General features: G+C 40.6%; 1 protein-coding gene across 1 annotated transcript in view; it reads right to left on the minus strand.

Moving 5' to 3' along the window:
• Window positions 1-4,361: 4,361 nt before the first annotated feature.
• Window positions 4,362-25,842, minus strand: part of Gpr139 (G protein-coupled receptor 139) — a 45,697-nt gene continuing 24,216 nt past the window's right edge. The window contains exon 2 of the mRNA XM_051192046.1: window positions 4,362-5,517. Within this exon, the coding sequence (XP_051048003.1) occupies window positions 4,583-5,517 (935 nt within the window). The 3' untranslated portion in view covers window positions 4,362-4,582. The remainder of the gene's footprint in view (window positions 5,518-25,842) is intronic.

The raw sequence follows: 25,842 nt of genomic DNA on the forward strand, positions 1-25,842 counted from the left end.
TTAGTATGTTGATATTTGGAGAACATTATAGTAAATGAAATAACTCAGCTCCAGACAAACATCACATGATATCAATTATGTATAGAAACAATAACAACAGCAACAAACACAAAGAAAAAAATCACTGAGCCCATAAAAATAGAGAATGGAAAATGGTTACCTAAGGTGGGAAAAGTGGGAGCCAAGGAATGGGGAGTTGTTGGTCAAAAGGTACAAAGATTTAGTTAGACTGAGGAATGCTTTGAGATTAGAAGTTCTCTTACCTGAACAAGGAGGACCTAACGGGCCACCAGACTGATAGCTGGGAAGCCAGCATGGGACTGACTCAGGCCTCCCTGAGTGTGGGTCTCAGCCAGAAGGACTGAGCAGTCTAAGGGACTTCAGACAGTGGAGCCAGGATGTATCCCTGGTGCACAAAAGGACCTTGCTAACACATCCCCCATGGAGGGATAACTGCCTTGGCCTAGAGACAGGAGAGAAGCCCTAGTCCCTACTTCATATGACCTGACAGATCTACATGACCCCAACTGGATGGCATTCCCCTACATATGGAATTGGGGTGGGGGATGGGAGGGGAGGGTGGTCAGGGTGCATGTGAGAGGGCAGAGAGAGTAAAAGGAAAGGAAGGAGGGAAGGAGGGAGGGAGGGAGGGAAAGGGAACTGGGATCGATATATAAAATAATAAATTAAATTTAAAAATGCTTTGACTCCAAAATTTAAGTTGAAGGACAAGTTACTGGGGAAAAGGATTTCTATTTTTGTTTCCACAGAAAATGAATAGCTGTGGATTCCTTCTAGACTAATGTGGTTTGATCAAGCCAGACCACCTGAAACAGAGTACCAGGTGATCCTACATTCAAAACAGCTGGACAAAGCAGCCTTACAGACTACATCCAGGATTTCTGCATCTTCTTAGAATCCCCCATGACAGCACCCCTTACCAGCAGGACATAGTTTGGAAAGAACGATACCCAAATTCCCAAATATTGTCTATAAATGTTTGTTTTCATTTAAATGGACTTGGTTATATAAAATAAATAAATAAAAAAGAAGTTCTCTAATAAAAATAATGTGTTGTAAATTTCAAAAGGGAGAAAAAAGGAAGTTTCAAATGTCTCAACACAAATATGTGAGGCTTGCTTGATTTAATCATTGCACATTTAATACATATATCAAAACATCACATTGCACCCCATAAATGTATACAATAATGATTTATCAATTAAAAATATGAATAAAACCCAGCATTCTGCAGTTGATTAAACATATATGCAAATAGCAAACACCAAATGCGCACCATGTTAGAATTTATTAGAATACAAACTAGTCCAAACACAATATATTATCTAGTTAAGAAAATATGAGCATTTCCTATTTTTCGGTGGTAGCCTCCTGTTCCACTTTTGAGCAGTCATAGTCACTATTTAGAGTCCTTAATGCACTTTCAAAGGGCTCCCCATGTTGGACAAGTAGGCACCAGCTGTGCAAAATAACTCTTTCTATTGCAAGGTATTTGGAACATGGACGTTCATGCCTTCACATGGCTGTCTTTTGTGATTTGCTGTAACCCTCATTTCCTTTCCCAGGCTTCCAGTTGCTAAGAAGAAGACTTGGCATATATGTGTATGGCACTGCCACCATGTCCAAGGACACAGATCATACAGCAACGGAGGTGATGGTGAACAGTCTTTGAATGAAGCACCACAAAAACCCAGGCTAAGGTGTTTGCCCTTAGCAGCAGCTGTTTATGTGACAGGCTTCAATATTCAAGGCTTCATATCCAAACCCAGCCTGAATGAAAAGGATTACAATTTTTAAAGTTAAAAAACCTCGTCATTGTCCATTACTATTACTATTATTGTCAATAACAAAAGAATGCTCATTCTGTAATCTTAAATAATCTTTTGGATTAGGATATATATATATATATATATATACATATATATACATATATATATATGTATATAAAATTTATTTATATCAGCCTAACCCAAAACAGAAGATGCAGCAACACTCAGGAGTGCTTTCATGGATTAGCTTAAAGGATTATTTAGAGAATAGAAAACATAGTCAGAAAAGAGAGATGCTGCCATACTACCTGGTAGAATCTCCACTGTTAAGAAAAGTAATAAATGAGTGTAAGGGGAAAGCATTCCCAGGCTACACCCAGGTTTTAAATAATTATTTTAGTTACAATTAAAACACAGAACAGACAGCGTTGAGAGTCAGACTCACTCTCCATCCATTGTACATACTCAAAAAAGAATTGCTTAGCCTTTGTAGATATTGCACTTTGAATTGCTTATGTATAGCTCAAACTACCATTTTCAGAGATATACTATTTAAAAAAAATAAACACACATATAATATATATTCAGCATAGATAGCCTTTGGTCAATGTTTACTTATAGAGGGTCAGTAGAATTGTGGCATGTGCACAGCTAATGAACATACATTCAGTTGTACATGCTTTGGGGGAAAAGAAAAAACTGCAATTCAAGAGATGCTGGGGCTTTTGCTCACATTTCACTCATTGAGTGTATGCTCTGGGGAGCAAGTGAGATGGAGGCTCTGCTTATCCCTCATATGAATACTTTCTGCAAACTTTTCAGTGGTAGTGACTTGATGTATCTGGGTCCTGATGTTCTCAGACACATCACAATAATACAACACAGTCCCTAAACATCAACTAATTCTACTGTCTTCAACCAAAGTACCAGCAACCTGTCGCAATACTGGAGAAGAATGTAGCTTCTTGGGTGTTCAAAAGTCCTCTTTCCTGAAGGACTATGCACAGGAATCAAAGCCTCATAGGTTATTCTCTTTTGCATTGACTTTAGAATCTAACCTTTGGGTCTGGTGAGACTCTCCTATAAGTCATTTAACAGGGATAAGAATGAATGCCCTCAGGAACAATACAATTCCAAAGTACACTGGGTTAGTACTGAAGGGCCTTGGTCTAAGTTTAGCACATGTGTTGCCCCAGGGCCCTTTCCATCCCATTCATTGGCTGCAGAAACCACCATGATGACTGAGATATGCCTTCCAGTTTAGGGAGAAAATGCAATAAAGATCAAGCCTATGGAACCAAGTGTTTCAGGTGACTATGTTTAGTTTTATCACCAAAACTACCATGCAGTTTCAAAAACCATTTTGGAAAATTTCTTCCAAACCAGGGATGGGTACAAATACTGGGAATCTGTAAAAGAGGCACAAATAAAATGCAAAATAATAGGGACTCTAGCATGGATATCCCCTTTAAAGCACACCACAGGCCCAGTTTAATATAGTCATGTCTATATGTGTGCCTTCTGTGTCTGCACATACAGTGGCAGTTCTCAGGGAAGCCTCTCTCTATTGCATCCTAGATTTGTTCTTACATTGAACAGGCAAGGGGAGAATAATAAATAAATTTTATCACCTTTGAAGCATCTGAGTCCAACATCTTTACTGATAACAGTCACCACCTAACTGAGTCACTTACATCAAAGGACAGACTGGTGGTTGGCATAACTACCACTCCATGGCAGTTGTATCTTACTTAGGGCTGGGCTATGGTGGGAGCTAGGCATCCCTTCTCACCAGAAGAGCTGCAGCTTCTGACACCCTAACTATTATTTTCATTTAAGAGGTTACTTCATGGAAAGCATTTGGTGAGGGCTTGAGCAAGCAAGGACACAGGGCTAACAACTTGACACATAGAAGGTGTTTCCAGGAAGTGTGTTCATTGCTACAGTAAAAAAGTGATTTTGAATGCAAGGATCATGTACAGCTCACACATGGGTAAATTGACACAGTAGCAAGAGTGGGCTTGATTTTTTGTTTTTCTGGGCTCAAGAATTCCTCCTTTCCCCTGCACACCCAGCAGGGTCTTTGTTTGGAGGAGACATAAAATCTATACATTATGGCAAATAGAAAACTACACCTTAGACCCCATGTCTAAGGGACATAGTAGTCATGTTTGTTTGGAGCCTCTCCGTAGACATTCCAGTAACAGTCTGGATGGTATTTGACACTTCTCTTTCCCCATGTTGTCATTCTGTAGCCAGAGTTTCCAGGACCACTTGGAAACGACAGTCCTGTCTAAGAAAAAGGATTTCTTGGGGAATAAATCCCAAACCAGTCAGCCATGTTAGCTGCTGGAAATGGTGCAGGGAAGTGATGAATGACCTCAACTATTAGAAGAAGAATGTAGCTCAGCTACACACTGTAGTGGCCTAGTGGACACATACTTGAGTGGTTGTTTCCTAGTGGCTGTAGATGGTACCAGCACTAACTACTTCTCTACTGTGGTCTTTATTGGACACAGTATGATGGCATTTATAACCCACTGGTATCCTTAAGCCAGCGAGAACTGGCTGTCAGTGTAATTTTGTGAAAAGGAGTGCATAAAGGAAAACAAGATTCATTCTTTCCTTTCTTCTCTTTCTTCTCTTCTCATCTGCCAGTCTGAGAGTTGCTCAGTCTGTGGAGAGAGGAAATCAGGTTAGCACTCTTAAAGGAGAGCTGTTCAGCCAGAGCATGGGACACCCTCTCATCTGGAAACAAATTACACAGAGGCACAAGTGCCAGCCCTATGGGGTCACGGGGATACTTTTATAGGCTTTCCATGTTTGTCATACTGGTATACCAGCATCTTGATGCAGTGTGAGTTTGCCGGTGAGATCCAGGGACTACTTGTTATGGAAAAGTTATGGTTGGTGTAGAACTGTACAGGCTGCTTCTGACACTTGAACAAGGCCTTGAGTGTAGCAGCTGCCATGGTTCGGAACCGCTTGCTGATGAAGCAGTAGAGGAAGAAGTTGATGGCTGTGTTCAGAAGGGCCAGCATGTTGGCGACATCTAGCATGATGTGGACCAGCCAAGGGTTCTGGATGGGCGATCCATAGAGGTGGTAGAGGATCATGATGATGCGGGGGGCCCAGAGAGTGGCGAAGATGGAGGTGATGGTGAACAAGATGGCAGTGGTCTTCCCTGTGGAATAGCCACGGAGGCGGAAATTGCTCTTCCTCCTTAGCTTGTAGACAATGATGGAGTTCAAGATGAAAAAGATGGAGCAGGGCACCAGGTACACAGTGAAGCAGTGGATCCAGACAAGGACATGATGCATGGAGGTGCTGGTGTAGTCTTCAGTCCAGATATTAGGCCACCAGTAGTAGGGAATGCTGGTCAGGAAGCAGGTGATGTAAACACTCACAATGACTTTTCGGGTCCTGGCTGGGTAGGAAACTGTGTGGTATTTGAGTGGGTGACAGACAGCTATATACCTGTCAACAGTCAAGGGGACCGTAATCCAAATGGAGGTGTGGATGGAAGAGAACTCCAGCACTTCTATAATCTTGTCAGGGATTGGAGGCATCTGCACGCTCAAAATGAAATCTTCTAACAGGAAATCCACAAAAACAATGAAGAAGAGGACCAGGATGTCGGCAGCAGCAAGTGCTAGGAGATAGTTATAGGAAGACTTCTGTCTCCTGGCCACTAGTTGAGAAAGGATGATGACTGTCAAGATATTTGCTGTGGAGATAAGAGAATCAAGGTTATATCCAAGGCAAAGATGACTGTTGTCTATTAGTGAGAGCCTGTTGTGAGGTTTCTGGAGTACTCCAATACATGTCAAAAGATCAAATGGGTGTTTCTGTGGGACACTCAGCACCACAAATCACACCTCAAATGAACAGTAGGATACAATTTGAATATATAGCCACGTTGTCCTTTATTTGTGCCCCATGCAACTGGGAGAAATGATGCTGATAATATCTAACTATAGATGTGAAACTGGACCCCTGAATGCTCAGGAGAGTCAGTGTTGTGTCCCTGAACCAAGTTCTCCATTCTAAATATCTGTCTGACTGTGTGGAAATATGGGTATGATGCTTAATGCTGACCATCAGCTTGAGCTGTTTACCTTCCTTGCTATGGTGTTGGGGATAGAACCCAGGGTTTTTATATATTAAAAATGTTCTACCACTTGGCTATATCTTCAGCAGCATGATTTCTTAAGGACATTTATAGAATTTATATTCTAGGATCTCATTTTAAGTGCATTCAAGGGATGACCTGCACATTAATTTTAAATAAATTTTTGGAGCAAGATATCAACATACATTGTACACACTTAAAAACAACCATAAAGAAATAGAACTTTCTCTTCTACTTCTGTTCTCTATCTCATTTCTTTTCCCTTAAGATAATCATAGCCAATAAACAATTGATATGTATATACATTCATTTATCACACACATATATGATTTTTGTATAAGTAATAGAAAAATATTCTTGTTTCAGGATTAGATGGGTATTTAAAAACACACACACACACACACACACACACACACACACACACACAAAATCTCTGATCAGTTTAATAAACATGAATAAGATGCATTTAGAAAGGCATTAGGGAATAATTCAAAAGAAATAACCCAGTGGACGATACTGAAAGTTATTTAGATAAAACTGATTCTCATTCATTTTTATAATCAACTCTGGACATTGTAAATCTTGCTTTGCAAGTGAGGGTCTCAGAGAGTTTATTTAACCTTTGAGGTCTAGAAACAGAGGCAGAATCTGATCTCTCTCTCTCTTTCCCTCATCTCCCCTCCTCCTACCTTCCTCCCTTCCTATCCCTCCCCTACCTGTTCTTTCTCTTCCTCCCACTTCTTATTTCTCAGTGGCCAGTTAAAACATTACCTGAGACTGATACAGTGCTGCATACCTATAATCTTAGCAAGTGGGAGGATAAAGCAAGAGGACTGGTAAGAGCTCAGGACCAGCCAGCACTGCACAGCACGACCCGGCACCCAAACACAAGGCAAACCATTCAGTAGTTCGCATATAACCCTCTTACAACAAGTACACATACAGAGCCTCATACACTTGTCCTAAAATGAAAGGAATTTGAACATTTTCTTATATTTGGTTCATTTCTTTACAAGAGAGCAATGACACTGTAGGCAAAGGCAAAGCTTGTCTCGAAACAGTTCCAAGTCTCTCTCTCTCTCTCTCTCTCTCTCTCTCTCTCTCTCTCTCTCTCTCTCTCTCTCTCTCTCTCTCTCTCTCAGAAAAGAAGTCTGTGCCCAGGGTGATGTTTGCCTGCTGTTCCTCTTCCACACTGTCATTATTCTAGTTCACCCCATTCTCTTCTTTTGGTATTCAGCAGTACATTTTTGAGAACTAGCTATGTCAATACTTAGACTTCTAATTTATTTATGTGGTGTCTTGAAAGAAAATGGCACCCAAAAGGAATGGCACTATCAGGAGGTGTGTTTTGTTGGTGTAGGTGTGGCCTTGTTGGAAGAAGTGTGTCACTGTAGGGAAGGGCTTTGAGGTCTTTTTTGCCCACACTTTGCTCAATGTGACACTCAGTCCATTTCCTGTTGCCTTCTGATCAAGACATAGGTAGACCCATGCTCACTGTTGTGATAATAATGAACTGAATCTCTGAACTGTAAATTGCCACCTCAATTAAGTTTTCCTTTGTAACAGATGCCATGGTCATGGTGTCTCTCCACAGAAACAGAAACCTTAATTAAGACATACAATTTAGGTATGTAATACATATAGTTTTGTATTTAATATGCCCCCCACAGCACTTTTGAATATATTCCAGGATTTTTTTCCATTAGGAGTGTGCTAGTTCATGTCTCAGTATGACTCTCATTGAGAAGCATGTCCATGTAAGAGTTTTCTAAGGAGCATTCACAGAAGTGCATTTATGTTTTAGAATGTGAAGTTGTGGTTATTCTTCTGCTAGCAGTGATCAGACACCTGGCAAGATGCAACTTGTCTAGGAATGGTTGATTTTAGCTCACAGTTTAAGGCACAGCAGTGACAGTATGAGGCGGCAGATCACACTGTGTCTATAGTCAGGAAGCAGAGAGACTATAGATGTAAGGTCTGGCTATCAGGCATTGAGACCTGCCCCAAGGGACTCACTTCCTGGAGCAAGGCTTTATCTTCTAGAGATTCCAGAGCTTTCCACGTTGTGGACCAGCTGGGGATGAAGTGTTTAAACACATGAGCCTACAGTGTGCATCTTCTATATTAGATATTGAGAACTGATATTAAAGTGGTTTTACTAATTTACATCCCCAACAGCTGAGTGTTCCAAGTCCAGATCAGCTGTTTCATGTCGTCTCAGTAGCTTGTAGGGCCAACTGTTATCCTGTTTAAGTCTGTGTCATTCTCGGTCTTATCTGAAGCACTCAGAAATAACAGGGTTCTGATTATATTAGCCAGGCTTCAAGCTGAACCAATATTCATGCTGTAGAATATCATTTAGTAATATTTATCTCAATGGGGACCCCTTCACTGTACCTGATAGACCCCCACTTCAGAAAATATCACATGATATAGACATGATAGCCCAAAAGTTTGTGCACCTAGTAGTGTTTAAGAACCCATGAGTTGTGTGCAGGGACGAGATGGTAAATGAAACAGATGTTGTCTATTTTTTTCTTTAATCTCTCATGGAACTTACAGGGAGAGAAAACATTCACCAAAGAACTATAGAAGAAACTGCATAAATTCAGTTTATGGTGTATGATAGGCAGCAGAGACCAGAAAACACATTTCTGAGGGTATGATGTTCAATCTGAGATCAAGAGACAAACAAGGATGTAAGTGTTATAGAATACAATCTTGCTTATGCTGTGAATATTTGCTTAAAATGATGCAAAGATGCATTGTATTCTTTTATTTTGCATTTGTTTAACTCTGTGAAACTGTGTTACTTTGCCTGTCTAAGACATCTAATTGGTCTAATAAAGAGCTGAATGACCAATAGGGAGGCAGGAGAAGGATAGGTGGAGATGGCAGGAAGAGAGAATAAATAGAAGGAGAAGTCTGGGAGAAAAGATCAAGGAGCAAGAAAAGGAGGAGGTCATCAGGGGCCAGCCACCCAGCTATATAACAAGTCACAAAGAAAGAAGTAAAGGAAAGTATACAGAAATAGAGAAAGATAAAAACCCACAGGCAGAAAGTGGATGGGATAATTTAAGTTAAGAAAAGCTGAATAGAAATAACACAAGCTAAGGCCAGGTATTTATAAGGCAGAATAAAACTCTGTATGTGGTTTATTTTGGAGCTGGGGGGCCAGACCCCCAAAAGAGCTAAGAGTAAAAGATCCAAAGAGTAACAAACAACCAACAATAGGTAAACAGGGAAAACATGTGGGAGGAGAAGGCATTTCAATAAAGGAAACAACATGTGCAAAGGCCCAGAGGTGGGAATGCATGAAACACTGGGTTTATTAAGGCAAAGAACACTTATATTGATTTGTGCTTGCTCTGCAAGCATTTTTGCATTTAATAGCTCTCTTTCATTAAACAGCTTTGTTGTGATCTTTTGAAAAGCATTTCAAAATGTTTTATTTATTTGGAAATCCTTTCACCAAGTATTTAGCATCTACATTTGCAGGCAATGACCCGTGTATGGGTTGACATCAATTGGTATTGTAGTTGTTAGGGTCTCCACTCAGAGTGTGTAAACAGCCTCTAAATGGCTACACACTGAATAAATAAATGAGAATGTACATGGTTGGCACAGGGAAACTGGTGAGCATGTGTAGAGTGGAAGACAAAGGTTTGGAAAGGGTATCTGAGTCAAAGGGCTACCTTCTGGTCCTTGCTTTCCAAGACTTAATCTCATACAAGTAGAGCTTCCTAGAAATCAGGATGTAGGTCCTGATGACATTGGGTACCCAATACCCAAACCTGTGGGGTCTGGAGTGGATCTGCCTTGGGTTGCCATCCTTGCTCTCTTACTTACTGGCTCATAGATTTGGGGCAAATATATTCAGTCCCTTTGTGTTTTAGTTTCCTTCTTTATAGATTGACATCTTCTCCATGAGGTTGCTCTCAGATGGAAGAATAATTAAACAAAGCAATTTCCACAAAGAGAATAGTACCTGGTACACGGTAAGTGCTTGGTGACTGTGAGCTGTTTTGATTCATTCACTCATTAGTTTGTTCAAAGCTAGACACTGCATAAAATGTTGAAGACATGAGGATTAGCCAAATGGACAATTTTCTTTCTGCCATGGGGATGATAAAGTGTAGGAAGAAGACTAAATAAAATAAATGAACAAATCAATACACAGCAATGCACAAGAGAATCCCGGATCACAATACCATGCAGAATAAAGGCAAGAGATGAGAAGTGATATTTGAGCTTAGTCAAGGTGAGAAGAAATTGTCCATCCTGATGGTAAAATAATTCTAGGCAGTGAGAATGGCATGTGCAAAGGTTTGGGAATGAAGCATGTGTTTTCAGAGAACAAAATAATGAGAATACCCTACCATTTTATAGATGAGGAAGCTGATGCTTGGACATTTGGATCAATTGTTCAAAGAAAGCAAGCAACTGAAGAAACCAGGAAGAAATTCTATCTCTTTGTGATTTTATTCCACATTAAACTCTTCATTTACTCACTCCATCCTTCCCCCTGCCTTCTCCCTTGTGTATGTGGTTTGCTATATGTGGTAGATGCATGTAAATGCATGGGTGCATGCCCGTGTTCACCATGGGAGAGCAGAAAATGGTGTGTCTTCTGCTACCATGCTCTTCCCTATTACCTTGAGAAGGTCTCTCACTGAACCAGAAACTTTCCATTTCAGCTAGGCTGGCTAGACAGAGAGCTCTTGGGTCTCTGTCTCTTTCCAAGAGTGCCATGGTTATAGACACTACAGCTATGTCTGGCCATTTCTTTTTATGTGTGTGCTGGGGATACGAACTCAGGTCCTCATGCTTGCAGAGTAAATTCTCTTACAAGCTGAACCATCCACTTGGTCCCTGTTCTGTTGTGTTTTGGCCATAAGAAATGGTTTTCAGCTAATCATTTAGATTTACAAAAGGCTTGTCATTTCTCAAAATCTCTCTTCACTCATTGAGCAGTGCCCACATTTTTCTCTATTCCTGTGGACCCCATAACTATCAGGAGATAGGGATGGATAAATTCCTGGGTCTCCCAGGAAATGTTCTGTTGAATGACTTTGCCGTGCCTCTTACTCTCCAGCTAAACCCAGTTTCAAGCACGGTGCTAAAAATTCTACAAATTGAAATGCTGCAAAAATATTCCAGTCCCACCTAATGAATGCTTTAAGTCAAGCAAGCCATCAAAGCCAACAAAATTGCCAGGTATTCATACTTGACATTTCCTGAAGTTCCTGGTAATTGCCTCTCTTGAGAAACAAATCCTTGACACTGAGTTTCTCATTTCTTTTGTGTGAGCAGAGAGATCACCCCAGTCCCAGGCTAATATCAGGGACACTTAGGAGACCTTAAGGTGAGCTTGGGGAAACTGGCAGGATCTATGTATTGATTTTCTAGAAAAGCAATGGGAAGGTAGGGATGTCAACTCTTATGACTTGATCTTGCTTTAACTTCCCATATGAAAAAAATCCATCATTTCCACTGTCACACATTTTTTCCACAAAGGGAAAGTAGTGTTGACAGAGTCTGTGCACCTTTGCAAGGGGTGAATGAGCTGAGAAACCCAGATCACCACTGCCTGAAATTGCTTTTCACAGCTTTTCTCTAAAACCAACTGGCTTGGGGCTCCATTCAGTCTTGGTGCAGTTGGCTGGGCTCAAGCTCTCAGGGAACAGAAAATCCATGCTTTGGGATTGCAAATCATCTTTGATATTCATGGGAGGATCCATTCCCTGCATGTACAGCTTACAGTCATCAAACTTGAGAAGATCTGGAGAGTGGCAGGTGTAACAGAACAGTTTTGGTTATCAGGTCATCCTGCCTACTGGTCTACCAGCTGTGGAGAAAGGATCAAGGTCTCCAGAGTTGTTTTTGGTGTCTGAGATGACTATGATGTCTCTGAAGATGTTCCTCTGAAGAGACAGTCAGCTGGGGAGACAGAACACTTGGAGTTCCGAGTTTGTTTCTCTTAGTTCTGTTCTTATTATCCAATTCTTTATCTTAATTTTTCAATGACTTAATTATCCTAGTGTATAATAATAACTAGCATTTATTCATTTAACATTTACTATGCCCTGGGCATTTCACTCTTTTAATCTTAACTACCATGTGAGGGCAGTAATGTGATTTGAGAGGTTTGAGACTCAGAGAGGTTAAGTCCCTTGTTGAAGTCCCAGCTAAAGGGTGGGGAGCCAGGAGATGTTACTAGACCTTTGGTGTCCAAGTTTATATATTTAATCAATACATCATAGCCCTACATAGGTGTGGCTAAGGAGATGGCTCGGTGGGTAAGAGAACTAATCATATAAACACAGAGACCTGAGTTCAGCTTCCCAGCACTCATGTAATAAGCAAGCTGTGCCTGCATGTGTCTTTAACTTCATCATGATGGGGCTTGCTGGCCACCAACCTAGCTAAAAGAAAGTGATCTTCAAGTTAGTATGGAACAGCATAGGGGGGAGATACAGGACACTAGATATCTTCTCTAATCTCCACGAATTCCTAGGTATGTGTACTTTTACACAGTGCACTCACACTGAAAAAGAAATAGGATAATTGAAGTGTGTGAATGCTGCACCATCCCAATAATGTGGTAGCTAATTTCCATGATGGCCCTGCTGATGGTCCATGTTCATACAGATGCCTTGCCTTGAGCTTGTCCTGTGATATTGACCTGAGATGGTGTCAGGGAGGCTTTGAATGAGTGTTAATGCTATGTCATAAAGGACCTTTAAAACACCTGATTTGGGACAATGCTCTTTCTAGAAGCCCGGTTTTTATTCTATGATCTCCATGTCACTTGAAGAAGCCATGTGTGGGGACTCCCAACATCAGTGGTCACCTATGGGGTAAGTCTCCATCTTTGGTACTCAGGTCCGATGGGGGTTGTCCTTCTGGTGTTGTGAATGTGTTTCTCTTATTGGTTGATGAATAAAGTTGTTCTGGTGAATGCACTGGCATGGACATATCCAGGCAGGAAGTATAGGTGGAAAGAAGAATGCAGAGAGCTGTTCACCATATAGCTACCTGGAAGGTAGGATACCCGGGCATTCTCTGGTGACCCAAGACCACATGGAGATACATAGATGAATAGAAATGGGTTAATAATTAAGAGCCATCAGCCAAACAATTTGTAATTAATATAAGTCCCTGTGTGTTTATTTGGGACTAAATCACTGGGGGAGTGGGTATGACAGAAATTTCTGTCCACACAGGTCTATAGAACTCCAGGTGGTTGCAGCCAAACCTGTTCCGTGGAGCTCTATGTGCCCATGAACCATGAATCTTAGCTTTTTGCTTCCATGTCATGGAGTTTTTTAAATGATGTGATAGAGAAACAGAGAAGGTGTTTGTTTGTTAATGCCTCTGGGATGTTTACAACTATGATAATAACACAATTAGTAATAATTATTAGATGCCACAAGAGCAGGCACACTACTGTTCAACTTGAACATTTCTATTAGCAATAGATCCTAGGTTTCATTTTTCTCCAGTCTATAAGACTTTTAAAGCACCTTTCTGTTGTTTATTATCATTATTGGTTGGGGAAATCAAGATAGATCTTCCTTAACCATTTTGCATATTTATACAAAGTGATTCCACAAAATAGAAATGTTGATTTAAAGAATAATATACTTTTCTTCCCACTTGTTCTACCTCTTGTCTCCTTTTACCTCCCTCCTACAGGCAGCTAAGAAGGGGGAAGAGATCAAGCTGTAGCTATAAAAAGACTAGGTTATATACTGAGAAGAACTTTTTGATAGCTGCAGTAATTATGCGAAGAGTAGGGTACTGAAGGCACTATTGTCCCATCCATATAGTTATCAAAAATTAGAGAAAAAACTTATAAAGAGAATTATTGTTTCTTGGCTAATTAAACTCCTGGTCTAACCTTTCACAAATATGGTTTCTTTGCATCCTCACTTATATCCTTGTGAATTTCCAGAGAGTCATCATTCACTGCTTTCTGTTGCCCCTTAAACACACCTCCAGTTGCCTATATCTTGTATGAGTTGTGTCAGTTCTCATGCCATGCTTGCCTCTGGCATTTGTGGCTGTTCTGGTGGTATGATTGCCTACTCCTCAGGATTCCCAAGATTGTGTTCTTAGGAAGATCGATCATTCAGTCTCCTTGGTAGAAAGCTGGAAGTGACCTTGCTTAGAGCTGATGAGGCATGCAGGTAGAACTGAGTGATGGGTGTTCTACCCTCCTCATTACTGATACTGGTATTCTCTTGCTTTTTGTTTGGGCATATAGGGGGGTGCAGAGAAAAGGATATGTAAGATGCTTGCAAGACTTGGGTTTTAATGTCTGTGGAAGGTGTTTGGAGGTTTCCAGAGTTCTACTCTGAATTCTGATGGGGGTCTTCACAAAAGAAGTAGGGTGGAAACTCCCAAGAGTAGCTGTTCTATCCTATATCTCCAGACCCAAATGCTGCCAGCTGACAGTGGCCATCTTTGTTTCCCATGATTCCACTTTCCCCCAGTCAAGAACTTTGGAAAGTAGTTTTGTTCCTGTTGTTGATTATGAGGAATATGAAATTAACTATAGACCAGGGAAGTAAAAGTTGGGAATGGAACCTCGCTACAAGGGATGGAAAACCTTGGGGAATGGTTTCCCATTGTCCAAGAAAGACTCTGAAGGGTCAAATGACCTTGTTTTCTCTTTGCAGGCAGAATTTCACTCAAAGTACCAGGTTATCTAAGAACCTTTCCTCAGAGGAGCAGAGAGAAGGCTGCCTACAATTAAATCTCAAGAGAAAGGTTTCTGTAATGCTTAGTGAGTGTCCTAACCCTGGAGTTTTAGTATCAACTGTAAAATGGTGTCCTAGCTGTGAGAGCCCTCTTAGCTTATGTGAGGTTGCATGAAAAAAATGTATGCACAATATTTAGCATATCTCTTGGTACGGAGTAAACACTAAAACTAGCTATTGTTGCCTATTAAAACTCAGCCTGTTGGTATCAGTTAACAAACACAGAGCATGTACATGAGGGCAGACCTATGCTATATGCAGAGATAAATGGGCGAGAGATAAGTGATCAAGGAGGGAAGAAAAGAAAGTAGAAAGGAAGAAGGGAAGGAAGGGAGGGAGGCGGGGGGAGAAGGAAAGGAAACAGTGGCGCATTCCTTTGGAATCTTCCTTGTGGAAGATTCTGATTTCCATGGCCTATTGCTACTAATCTCCAATTGTAGCTGATGCAACTTCTGTCCTCTTTTGTTTCTGCCCTTGGTAGAGAACATTGATCATTATCTATAGAATTAAACCCTTAAGAGCCATCATTAGGTAGCAACTAACTTGATTATTGTGTTCTCTGATATAACATTTTTTTTCTTAAAAAAAAAAAAAAAAGTTCCTGGAGAGAAGCAATAGATAAGGAAGTTGTCAGCAATTGATGCTGTCAGGGGAGAAGAGTAAGTTTTCCTCAGAGATGCAGCCCCTGAAAGAATACCCTGACCCATGTACATACAGCCAGTGCTAAGTGGACTCAGTGGGTTTAAAAAAAGAGAGAACACATGAGATTGGGAGAATAAAGTAATTGGGTGGAGAGGGGAGGAGTTGGAGGGGATAGAATATGTAATGAATTTGATCAAAATACATATGCATATGTGAAATGATCTATAAAAATGCAAAACTAGGACTCTGAGTTCCTGCGGGCAAGATCCTTGACCCCCAAATCCTGGCCTTTGCCAAAGAAAGAGGTCTCAGCTGGAGAACGCCAGTTTCCAGTGAGATCCGACTATCCTGCAAAACCTTCTCAAGTTCCAGCTCAGCCCTTGCCCTCTTCCGCCAGCTATAGGCCAGAGCTATTGGCCAGAGGACCACTGTGAGTACCTGCTGGCATCGTCTTCTGGATCCTCATCCTTGACCCCATCCCTGGATCCCTGTCTGTGGAGAAACTTCCTAGAGAGCTAGGACCACACAGAGCTACAGATATTGAATCTCAGACCCACATAAGCCTATTGGGGAAGTACCATAGAGAGAGAGGGGAAGACCCCACCAACACCTACTGGAAGAAGCTATGGGAAGAAGGCAATACAAGAGAACACCTAACAACAGAAAGACAAGCATGACACCACCAGAACCTAGGGAATATACACCAATTAGAATGGAACACAACAACAAAGCAGAGGAAGCAGAAGAGTACCACTTAAAAATTACCATCATAAAAATGATAGAGGCCCCCAAAGAAGATGTGAGAAAATCCCTTAAAGAAATGGAGGAAAAAACAAACAAAAAAGTGGAAGAAATTAACAAATTCCTTAAGGAAAGTACAGAAAGCCAAGAAAAAAAAATCAAGCAGGTGAAGGAAAGAGTTCAAGGCTTGAAAACTGAAATAGAGAAAATAAAGGCAACACAAACTGAAGGAATGCTGGAAATTGAAAAGCTGGGCAAAAAATCGGCAACTACGGACACAAGCATAACCAACAGAATTCAAGAGATGGAAGAGAGAATCTCAGGCGCAGAAGATAAACTAGAAGAAATAGATTCATCGACCAAAGAAAATCATAAATCCAACAAATCCTTAACACAAAACATCCAGGAAACATGTGGGACACCATGAAAAGGCCAAACCTAAGAATAATAGGCATAGAGGAAGGTAAGGAAGCCCAGCTCAAAGGTGCCGAAAACATATTTAACAAAATCATCAAGGAAAACTTTCCAAATCTGAAGAAGGACATGCCCATGAAAGTACAAGAAGCATACCGAACCCCAAATGGGCTGGACCAAAGAAAAAAGACCCCTCGACATATAATAATCAAAACACCTAGCATACAGAATAAAGAAAGAATATTAAGAGCAGTGAAGGAAAAAGGACAGGTAACATATAAAGGCAGACCTATCAAAATTACACCTGACTTCTCCATGGAAACCCTAAAGGCCAGAAGGTCCTGGATAGATGTTCTAAAAGTATTAAGAGAACACGGATGCCAGCCTAGGCTACTATATCCAGCAAAGCTCTCAATCACTATAGATGGAGAGAACAAGATATTTAATTACAAAACCAGATTTTCCCAATATGTATCTACAAATTCAGCCCTACAGAAAGTATTGGAAGGAAAACTCAAACCCAAGGAAGGTAACTATGTCCACAAAAATGTAGGCAACAGATAATCCAACTATACCAGAAACCAAGGGTAAAGCAGAACTAATATATTCACAATACCACTGCCAACAACAAACCTAAATCAAACAAGCATCAACAATCAGTGGTCCTTACTCACCCTCAACATTAATGGTCTTAACTCACCTATAAAAAGACACAGGCTAACAGAATGGATACGAAGACAGAATCCATCCTTCTGCTGCATACAAGAAACACATCTAAGCTTCAAAGATAGACATTATCTCAGGGTAAAGGGTTGGGAAAAGATTTTCCAATCAAATGGAAATAAGAAGCAAGCAGGCGTAGCTATCCTAATATCTAACAAGTTAGACTTCAAACCAAAATTAGTCAAAAGAGATGAAGACGGTCATTTCATATTCATCTCAGGAGAAATCCATCAACACAAAGTCTCAGTTCTGAACATCTATGCCCCTAATACAAAGTCACCCACATTCGTAAAAGAAACACTACTAAAACTCAAAGCTCATATAAAACCTCACACACTTATAGTGGGAGACTTCAATACACCACTCTCAACACTAGACAGGACCACAAATCAGAAACTCAACAAAGAAATAAAAGAATTAACAGAAGTTATGTCTCAACTGGGGTTAACAGACATCTATAGAACATTCCATCCAAAGACAAAAGAATATACCTTCTTCTCTGCTCCACATGGAACCTTCTCTGAAATCGACCACATACTAGGTGACATAACAAACCTCAACAGATACAAGAGAATAGGAATAGTCCCCTGTATCTTATAGGACCACCATGCTTTAAAATTGGAATTCAACAACAACACAAATAGCAGAAAACCTGCAAACTCATGGAAACTGACAATGTGCAATTGCACCACTCCTGGGTCAAAGAAGAAATAAAGAAAGAAATTAAGGACTTTCTAATATTCAACGAGAATGAGGATACAACATACCCGAACTTATGGGACACCTTGAAAGCAGTGCTATGAGGGAAGTTCATTGCACTAAGTGCCCATATGAAGAAAACAGAGGATAGTCACATAAGAGAATTAACAGCCCAACTGAAAGCCTTAGAACAGAGAGAAGCAAATTCACCCCGTAGGAGTAGACACCAGGAAATAATCAACTTGAGGGCTGAAATCAACAAAATAGAAACCAGGAAAACAATACAAAAAATCAATGCAACGAAGAGTTGTTTTTTTTTTTGAGAAAATAAACAAAATAGACAAACCTTTATCCAAATTAACGAAAAAGCAGAGACAGAACATGCAAATTAACAAAGTCAGAAGTGAAACGGGGAACATAACAACAGACACAGAGGAAATCCAGACAATTTTCAGGTCATACTTTGCAAATCTGTATTCCACAAAAATTGAAAATTCAAAGGAAATGGACAAGTTTCTGGATAACTATCACTTACCAAAATTAAATCAAGATCAGACAAACAACTTAAATAGACCTATAACCCGCAATGAAATAGAAGCAGTCATTGAAAGCCATCCAACCAAAAAAAGTCCAGGGCCAGATGGATTCAGCGCAGAATTCTACCAGACATTCAAGGAAGAACTAATACCACTACTCCTCAAACTGTTCCACAAGATAGAAACAAAAGGTTCATTTCCAAACTCTTTTTATGAGGCCACAATAACTTTGGTACCCAAACCTCACAAAGACACAACTAAGAAAGAAAACTACAGACCAATACCCCTGATGAACATCGATTCAAAAATACTCAATAAAATACTGGCAAACCGAATTCAAGAATACATCAGAGAAACCATCCACCATGACCAAGTAGGCTTCATACCTGGAATGCAGGGATGGTTTAACATACGAAAATCTATCAACATGATCCACCATATAAACAAACAGAAAAAGAAAAACCATATGATTATCTCCCTAGATGCGGAAAAAGCCTTCAACAAAATTCAACACCCTTTCATGATAAAGGTCTTGGAGAGTTCAGGGATAACAGGAACATACCTAAACATAATAAGAGCAATGTACAGCAAACCAACTGCCAACATCAAACTGAATGGAGAGAAACTTAAGCCAATTCCTCTAAAATCAGGAACAAGACAAGGCTGTCCTCTCTCTCCATATCTCTTCAATATCGTACTAGAAGTTCTAGCTAATGCTATAAGACAACAAAAGGGGATCAAGGGGATCCAAATTGGAAAGGAAGAAGTCAAACTGTCTCTATTTGCAGATGATATGATAGTTTACATAAGCGACCCAATAAACTCATCCAGGGAACTCCTACAGCTGATAAACACCTTCAGCAAACTAGCAGGATACAAGATAAACTAAAAAAAAAATCAGTAGCCCTAGTTTTTTCAGACGACAAAGAGGCAGAGAAAGAAATCAGAGAAACATCACCCTTTACAATAGCCACAAGCAACATAAAGTATCTTGGTGTAACGCTTACCAAACAAGTAAAAGACCTATATAATGAGAACTTTGTGACTCTTAAGAAAGAAATTAAAGAAGATACCAGAAAATGGAAAGATCTCCCATGCTCTTGGATAGGTAGGATAAACATAGTAAAAATGGCAATCTTACCAAAAGCAATCTACAGATTCAATGCAATCCCCATTAAAATCCCATCACAATTCTTCACCCACCTTGAAAGGATAATAATCAACTTTATATGGAAAAACAAAAGACCCAGGATAGCCAAAACAACCCTATACAATAAAAGAACTTCAGGAGGCATCACCATTCCTGACTTTAAGCTCTACTACAGAGCTATAGTTCTGAAAACAGCCTGGTATTGGCATAAAAATAGACAGGTAGACCAATGGAATCGAATTGAAAATCCTGATATTAATCCACGCACCTATAACACCTGATTTTCGACAAAACAGCTAAAATTATACAATGGGGCAAGGACAGCATCTTCAACAAATGGTGCTGGCACAATTGGATGAGGGTGTGTAGAAGACTGCAGATAGACCCATGTCTGTCGCCTTGCACAAAACTCAAGTCCAAATGGATCAAAGACCTCAACATCAATCCAGCCACATTGAACCTCTTAGAAGAGAAAGTAGGAGGTACCCTTGAACAAATTGGTATAGGAGACCACTTCCTGAACATAACTCCAGGGGCACAGACACTGAGAGAAACAATTAATAAATGGGACTCTTCAAACTTAGAAGCTTCTGTAAGGCAAAGGGCACAGTCGACAAGACCAAACGGCAGCCACAGACTGGGAAAAGATTTCCACCAATCCTATATCCGACAAATGGCTGATCTCCAAAATATACAAAGAACTCAAGAAACTAGACAACAAAACACCAAATAACCCTATTTAAAAAATGGGGTACAGAACTGAAGAAAGAATTCTCAATAGAGGAAATCAAAAAGGCTGAAAGACACTTAAGAAAATGCTCCACATCCTTAGCTATCAGGGAAATGCAAATCAAAACAACTTTGAGATACCATCTTACCCCTGCCAGAATGGCTAAAATTAGAAACACCAGTGATGACTTATGTTGGAGAGGATGTGGAGAAAGTGGAACACTCCTCCACTGCTGGTGGGAGTGCAAACTCATACAGCCATTTTGGAGTATGGCGGTTCCTCAGGAAAATGGGAATTAGTTTACCACATGACCCGGCAATCCCCCTCTTAGGCATATACCCAAAGGATTCACATCCATGTAACAAAGACATCTGTTCAACTATGTTCATAGCAGCACTATTTGTAATAGCAAGAACCTGGAAGCAACCTCGATGCTCCTCAATTGAAAAATGGTTAATGAAGATGTGGCACATCTACACAATGGAATACTACTCTGCAGAAAAAAAAATAATGGTATCTTGAAATTCTCAGGCAAATGGATGGCACTTGAAGAAACCATCCTGAATGAGGTAACCCAGTCACTAAAAGAGGAACACAGTATGTACTCACTCATATATGGATTTTAGACCTAGAGCAAAGGATCACCAGCCTATAATTCACACCACCAGAGGAACTAGGATACAAGGTGTATTCTAAGAGATTCATATAAAGCCCCTCACAGACCTGGGAAGGGACAAGTCTCCCAGAGCTCAGGTGAAGTGGGGGGGGGGCAGCGAATGGAGAGAGAATTAGGAGAAAATGAGGGGGAGGAAAGGAAAACATGTGTGACCAGGAAGATTGAGCCTGGTTAGGAATAGAAGGTAGGAAAGAGAGAGAGAGAGAGAGAGAGAGAGAGAGAGAGAGAGAGAGAGAGAGAGAGAGAGAACATAAAAGAGGGAGCCAATATTGGTTTGAAGATAAAATTGAACACAAAGAAAGGTCTAGAGAACTATAATACTGCTCCCAACTAACAATCTGAACTTCTGTGGAAAGGGTATCATAAATGCCCTTCCCGGAGAGTGAGATCAACAACTAACTTCTCCATGGAGCCCTCAACTAATGCCTGTTGAAAACAGGATCAAAGACCCATACATAAACACTGAGTTGAACTAGAACCCAGATGCAGATGGAGAGGACAAGTCCATGCAGCAGAAACACATACAGACAGCTTACCTGAACAAGGAGGAGCTAAAGGCCACTAGACTGATAGCTGGGAAGCCAGCATGGGACTGACTCAGGCCCCCCTGAATATGGGTCTCAGGCAGAAGGACTGAGCAGTCTAAGAGACCTCAGAGAGTGGAGCCAGGATGTATCCCTGGTGCACAAAAGGACTTTGTGAACATATCCCCCCATGGAGGGATAACTGCCTTAATCTAGAGACAGGAGAGAAGCCCTAGTCCCTACTTCACATGACCTGTCAGATCTGCATGACCCCAACAGGATGGCATTCCTCTACATATGGAATTGGGGTGGGGGGATGGGAGGGGAGGTTGGTTAGAGTGCATGTGAGAGGGTAGAGAGGGTAAAAGGGAGGGAAGGAAGGAAGGCGGGAGGGAGGGAGGGAGAGGGAACTGGGATCAACATGTAAAATAATAAATTAAAAAAAATGCTTTGACTTCAAAATTTAAATTGAAGGACAAGTTACTGGGGAAAAGGATTTCTATTTTTGTTTCCACAGAAAATGAAAAGATGTGGATTCCTTCCAGACTAATGTGGTTTGATCAAGCCAGACCACCTGAAACAGAGTAGGAGGTGATCCTACATACAAAACAGCTAGACAAAGCAGCCTTACAGACTACAGCCAGGATTTCTGAATCTTCTTCGAATCCCCCATGACAGTGCCCCTTACCAGCAGGAAGTAGTTTGGAAAGAACAACGCCCAAATTCCCAAATATTGTGAATAAATGTTTTCATTTAATTGGACTTTGTTATATAAAATAAAATTAAATAAATTAATAAATTAAAAAAATGCAAAAATAACTCTTATCTTGGTAGCTCTTAATTTTTGTAGCTTATTTATTTCCTCTTATTTATTATGTTCTTTTCTATTATTTTCTTTGTGGATATGATGCACTTATATATCAGTAACATTTTAACTCTTGAATGGATTATTTTCCAAATCAGTTTTTCTATCTCCTTTTATTTCTGCTTCCCTTTGTTTCTATTTTTATGCACAAAAAGTTTCATCTGAAATTTTTTGGTAGTGTCTACCTTGCCACCATGTTGGAAGTATTCTTTCGATTGTAGTTGGGCTCAGAGGGACAAGGATGAATTGGTGATGTCTGCCAAGGTGGAACAGATGCTGTAGATTTGGCCTGCAGATCTTGAGTGTGGGATTCATAGTGCAGCCGCTCTGGCTTGCCTCTAGAAATTAACAAAGAAGTGTGGTTTCTTGTGTATATTAGACTAGCATGTCTCCCTCTGTGGATTAATAGGCAGTAAGAGCAAAGATGGCTGCTGTCCCAGGAAGGGTTGACTCAGGGTAGTGGAACAGTGAGTCAGCATCCATGCTGCAGGCAGAAATCAGTCCTGCCAATCATTGACCTTCTCTTGACAGCAGAATTGGTATTGGCTTTTTTACCAGGAGCAACTTCCTTGGGTAACCATGGAAACTTTAGGCCTTGATCACAAAGCCACAGTCAAGGCAGTCAATAGACCCAAAAGATTACAAACTATATTTCCCTGTGTGCTAACTTCTACTGAGGTTCTACAGTGTATTGATGGCTTTGTATGGATGAGATGGCTTTATGGAATCTATTGATGAATGTCCTTACTTAAGAAGTTATAAACATAGCTAAATTATTTGTAAATTTATTAAAACTTTATTATAAAGAAATTGCAAAAAAAAAAAAAAAAAAAAAAAAAAAAAAGACTTCTACCATGCAGTGAAATTAAACAGTTTAGGGGTCTCATAGGAACATTATTTTTTCCACTAAGAGCAGTGGTAAATGTTTGCTTATAAAGTTAATGCAGCTTATTTGAGAAAAGGCTTGATACATGGGAAACTGTAGCAAGATGACAGTGCAGGTGGATTTCAGGTTCTGGTCTCTGTGGACAAAGGAGAAAATTGATGTTCAGAGAGGATATGCCACCTGGCCAACACACCACAGCTGGCAAAATGAGGCAGCATCTTGCGAGTACTTGATGGTGCCATTCTGGGTCAAGTTCTGAACAGAGTGATGGATGCAGCTGTGCTTTCTCATCTCCTGGAGTCTGTCAGAAAGACAGATGCGGCAGGGCTTTACAGGACCAGTCTTGTGCAGACAAGTGGCTCTGCAGTAATTACCAAGTGGGAGTGTTACCAGAATGACTAGGACACTCACAATGAGAGATGTATGGACTTTCAGACTCTGGAGTATCTGGTTGATCTCCATATGGTCAACATATTTTTTTTGCCATCTATTTGAGAATTTAGTATAATATATTTAAAACATATTCATCTCTTCTCCCTCATCTTTCCCCTTAACTACTTTTTCTATCCTCTCATCCAATGTGAGGTTTCTGTTTTTGTTTTGTTTTTTTAATTTCTATCACCAAGTCTTTAGTTAGTATTGTCTAGTTAGTTTTGGGAGTGGGGCCTGACTTGGCATGTCATCAATCTATCAGGAGTTATATTATTAGAGAAAACTGACTTTCTCTCACCCAGCAGCTATCAAATGCCAATAGCTCCTCAGCTACTAGTGGGATCTCTATGCTGGAATTTTGTCTGGCTTGAGCTTGCTGAAGTCTTGTATGTATTGTCACAATATCTGTGATTTCCTGTGTGCATCTGTCCCATTGTGTCCAGAAAACATTTTCCTTGCTGGTATCAACACATTTGACTCTAACAATCTCTCTGCCTTCTCTTCTGCCAAGATTTCTGAGCTGTGTGTGTGTGTGTGTGTGTGTGTGTGTGTGTGTGTGCGCGTGCGCGCGTGCGCGTGTGTCTGTGTCTGTGTGTGTTGCATTATTTAGAGCTGAGAACCCTGAAGACTCTTATTCTCTGAGCATCAGCTCAGTTGAGGATCTGTGTTAGTTGTCTTCTACTGTAAGGGGAAGATTCTCTGATTAGGGTTGAGAGATGCTCTGATCTATGGGCACAGAAACAAGACATAGGGGACATTTTAACACTATGTTCATTTAGCAGAATAATTGTATTGAGTTCTTCCCTAGGATCTAGGACCTATCTAGGATTAGGTTCTTGACCACTTTGCCAGTGCTAGTGTCCTGTGTGGGGTTCATCTCATGGAGCTCCAAATCCCTATTTTTCTTGCCGGCATTCTTGGTTAAGCTATGTAAACACAAGTTTCACATACCCCCTTAGCAAATGAGAATAATGATGGCTCCTGGCCCAAAGGTCTGCTGTGAAGATTAAAGCCATCTAATACATGTAAAGCTGTTGGCTAGATATAGGTTCCAGGAAGTATTCTGTCAACAGTCATGCTCTTCACATATAACTATCGCCATCAGGTTTCCTATGGAGAGACATTGAATGATGGGAAAGTCCACGAGGCATTGGCCATCTTGATTTGAGCTTCCTGGTCTATGGGGAAAATATAGGTAACCATGGGAAAGAACTCTCTGACTCAAGTGTCAAGTTCAGTCAATACAAGTTTTCTTAGACTCCTGGAGTGCCACAGGAGATGCTTCTATGCTAGACTTGGTTCCAATGTAGGTCCCACCCGAGTGCCCAGGACAAGCCCTGTCCATCCTCAGGTCTCCATTTTCCATTTCTGCAAACAGAGCAATTAGTAAGGAGGTTTTAACCATCAATGTGGTATCACAGCTCAAATCTGGGGAGGGGGGAGATGAGTTTCACTGGTCCACAGGGAAAAAGAGTGATCAACATGTGTCAAAGAGACTAAAAGGCATGAGATGTGAAGATCCTTATCATTCTCTCAGAGTTGCTAACAGCTGCTGAGTACCAGGTACTGAACTCACTGCTTCACACGACACGTAATATGACACACAATCTGATACTATAATACCCTATTCAATTAGTTAGTTTTCCTTTGTTGGTCACCTTTCATGGTGACCAAACACATATACCAAGGAAGTTAAAGGAAAGATGCTTTGTTTGGGCTTGGCAGGCTAGGAAACAGAGCAAGACAAGAAACAGGCTGGAATAATGTACTCCTAAGAAGCCACTTCGAATGACCTCCTCCATGTAGCTGGAGGCAACCTCCTGAAGTTTCCAGAACCTCCCCAAATAGTACCACTGGTTGGGGAAGAAGTGTTAAGAATATGAACTGATGGGGGATGGTGCATATTCAGAGTGAAGCACTAACATGAAGTGTCCCTGTCACAATGTGGTTTTGCTCAATATCTTTTAACCTTATGAAGGGGCAAAGATGATAATGCATTCAGTGGAAGCCACACTTTAAGGTCTGAATTTGGATAATTTTATGCTCTAGTGATTTGAAATACAATTTTGTCTTTAAATGTGGAGTGCTGAAAACACCCACAGCTCTCAAGCCTGGCATGGTAAAGAAACACAGTCTG

The sequence above is a fragment of the Phodopus roborovskii genome, unplaced genomic scaffold (assembly GCF_943737965.1).
Source record: "Phodopus roborovskii unplaced genomic scaffold, PHOROB, whole genome shotgun sequence".
In the NCBI taxonomy this organism is placed as follows: Eukaryota; Metazoa; Chordata; class Mammalia; order Rodentia; family Cricetidae; genus Phodopus; species Phodopus roborovskii.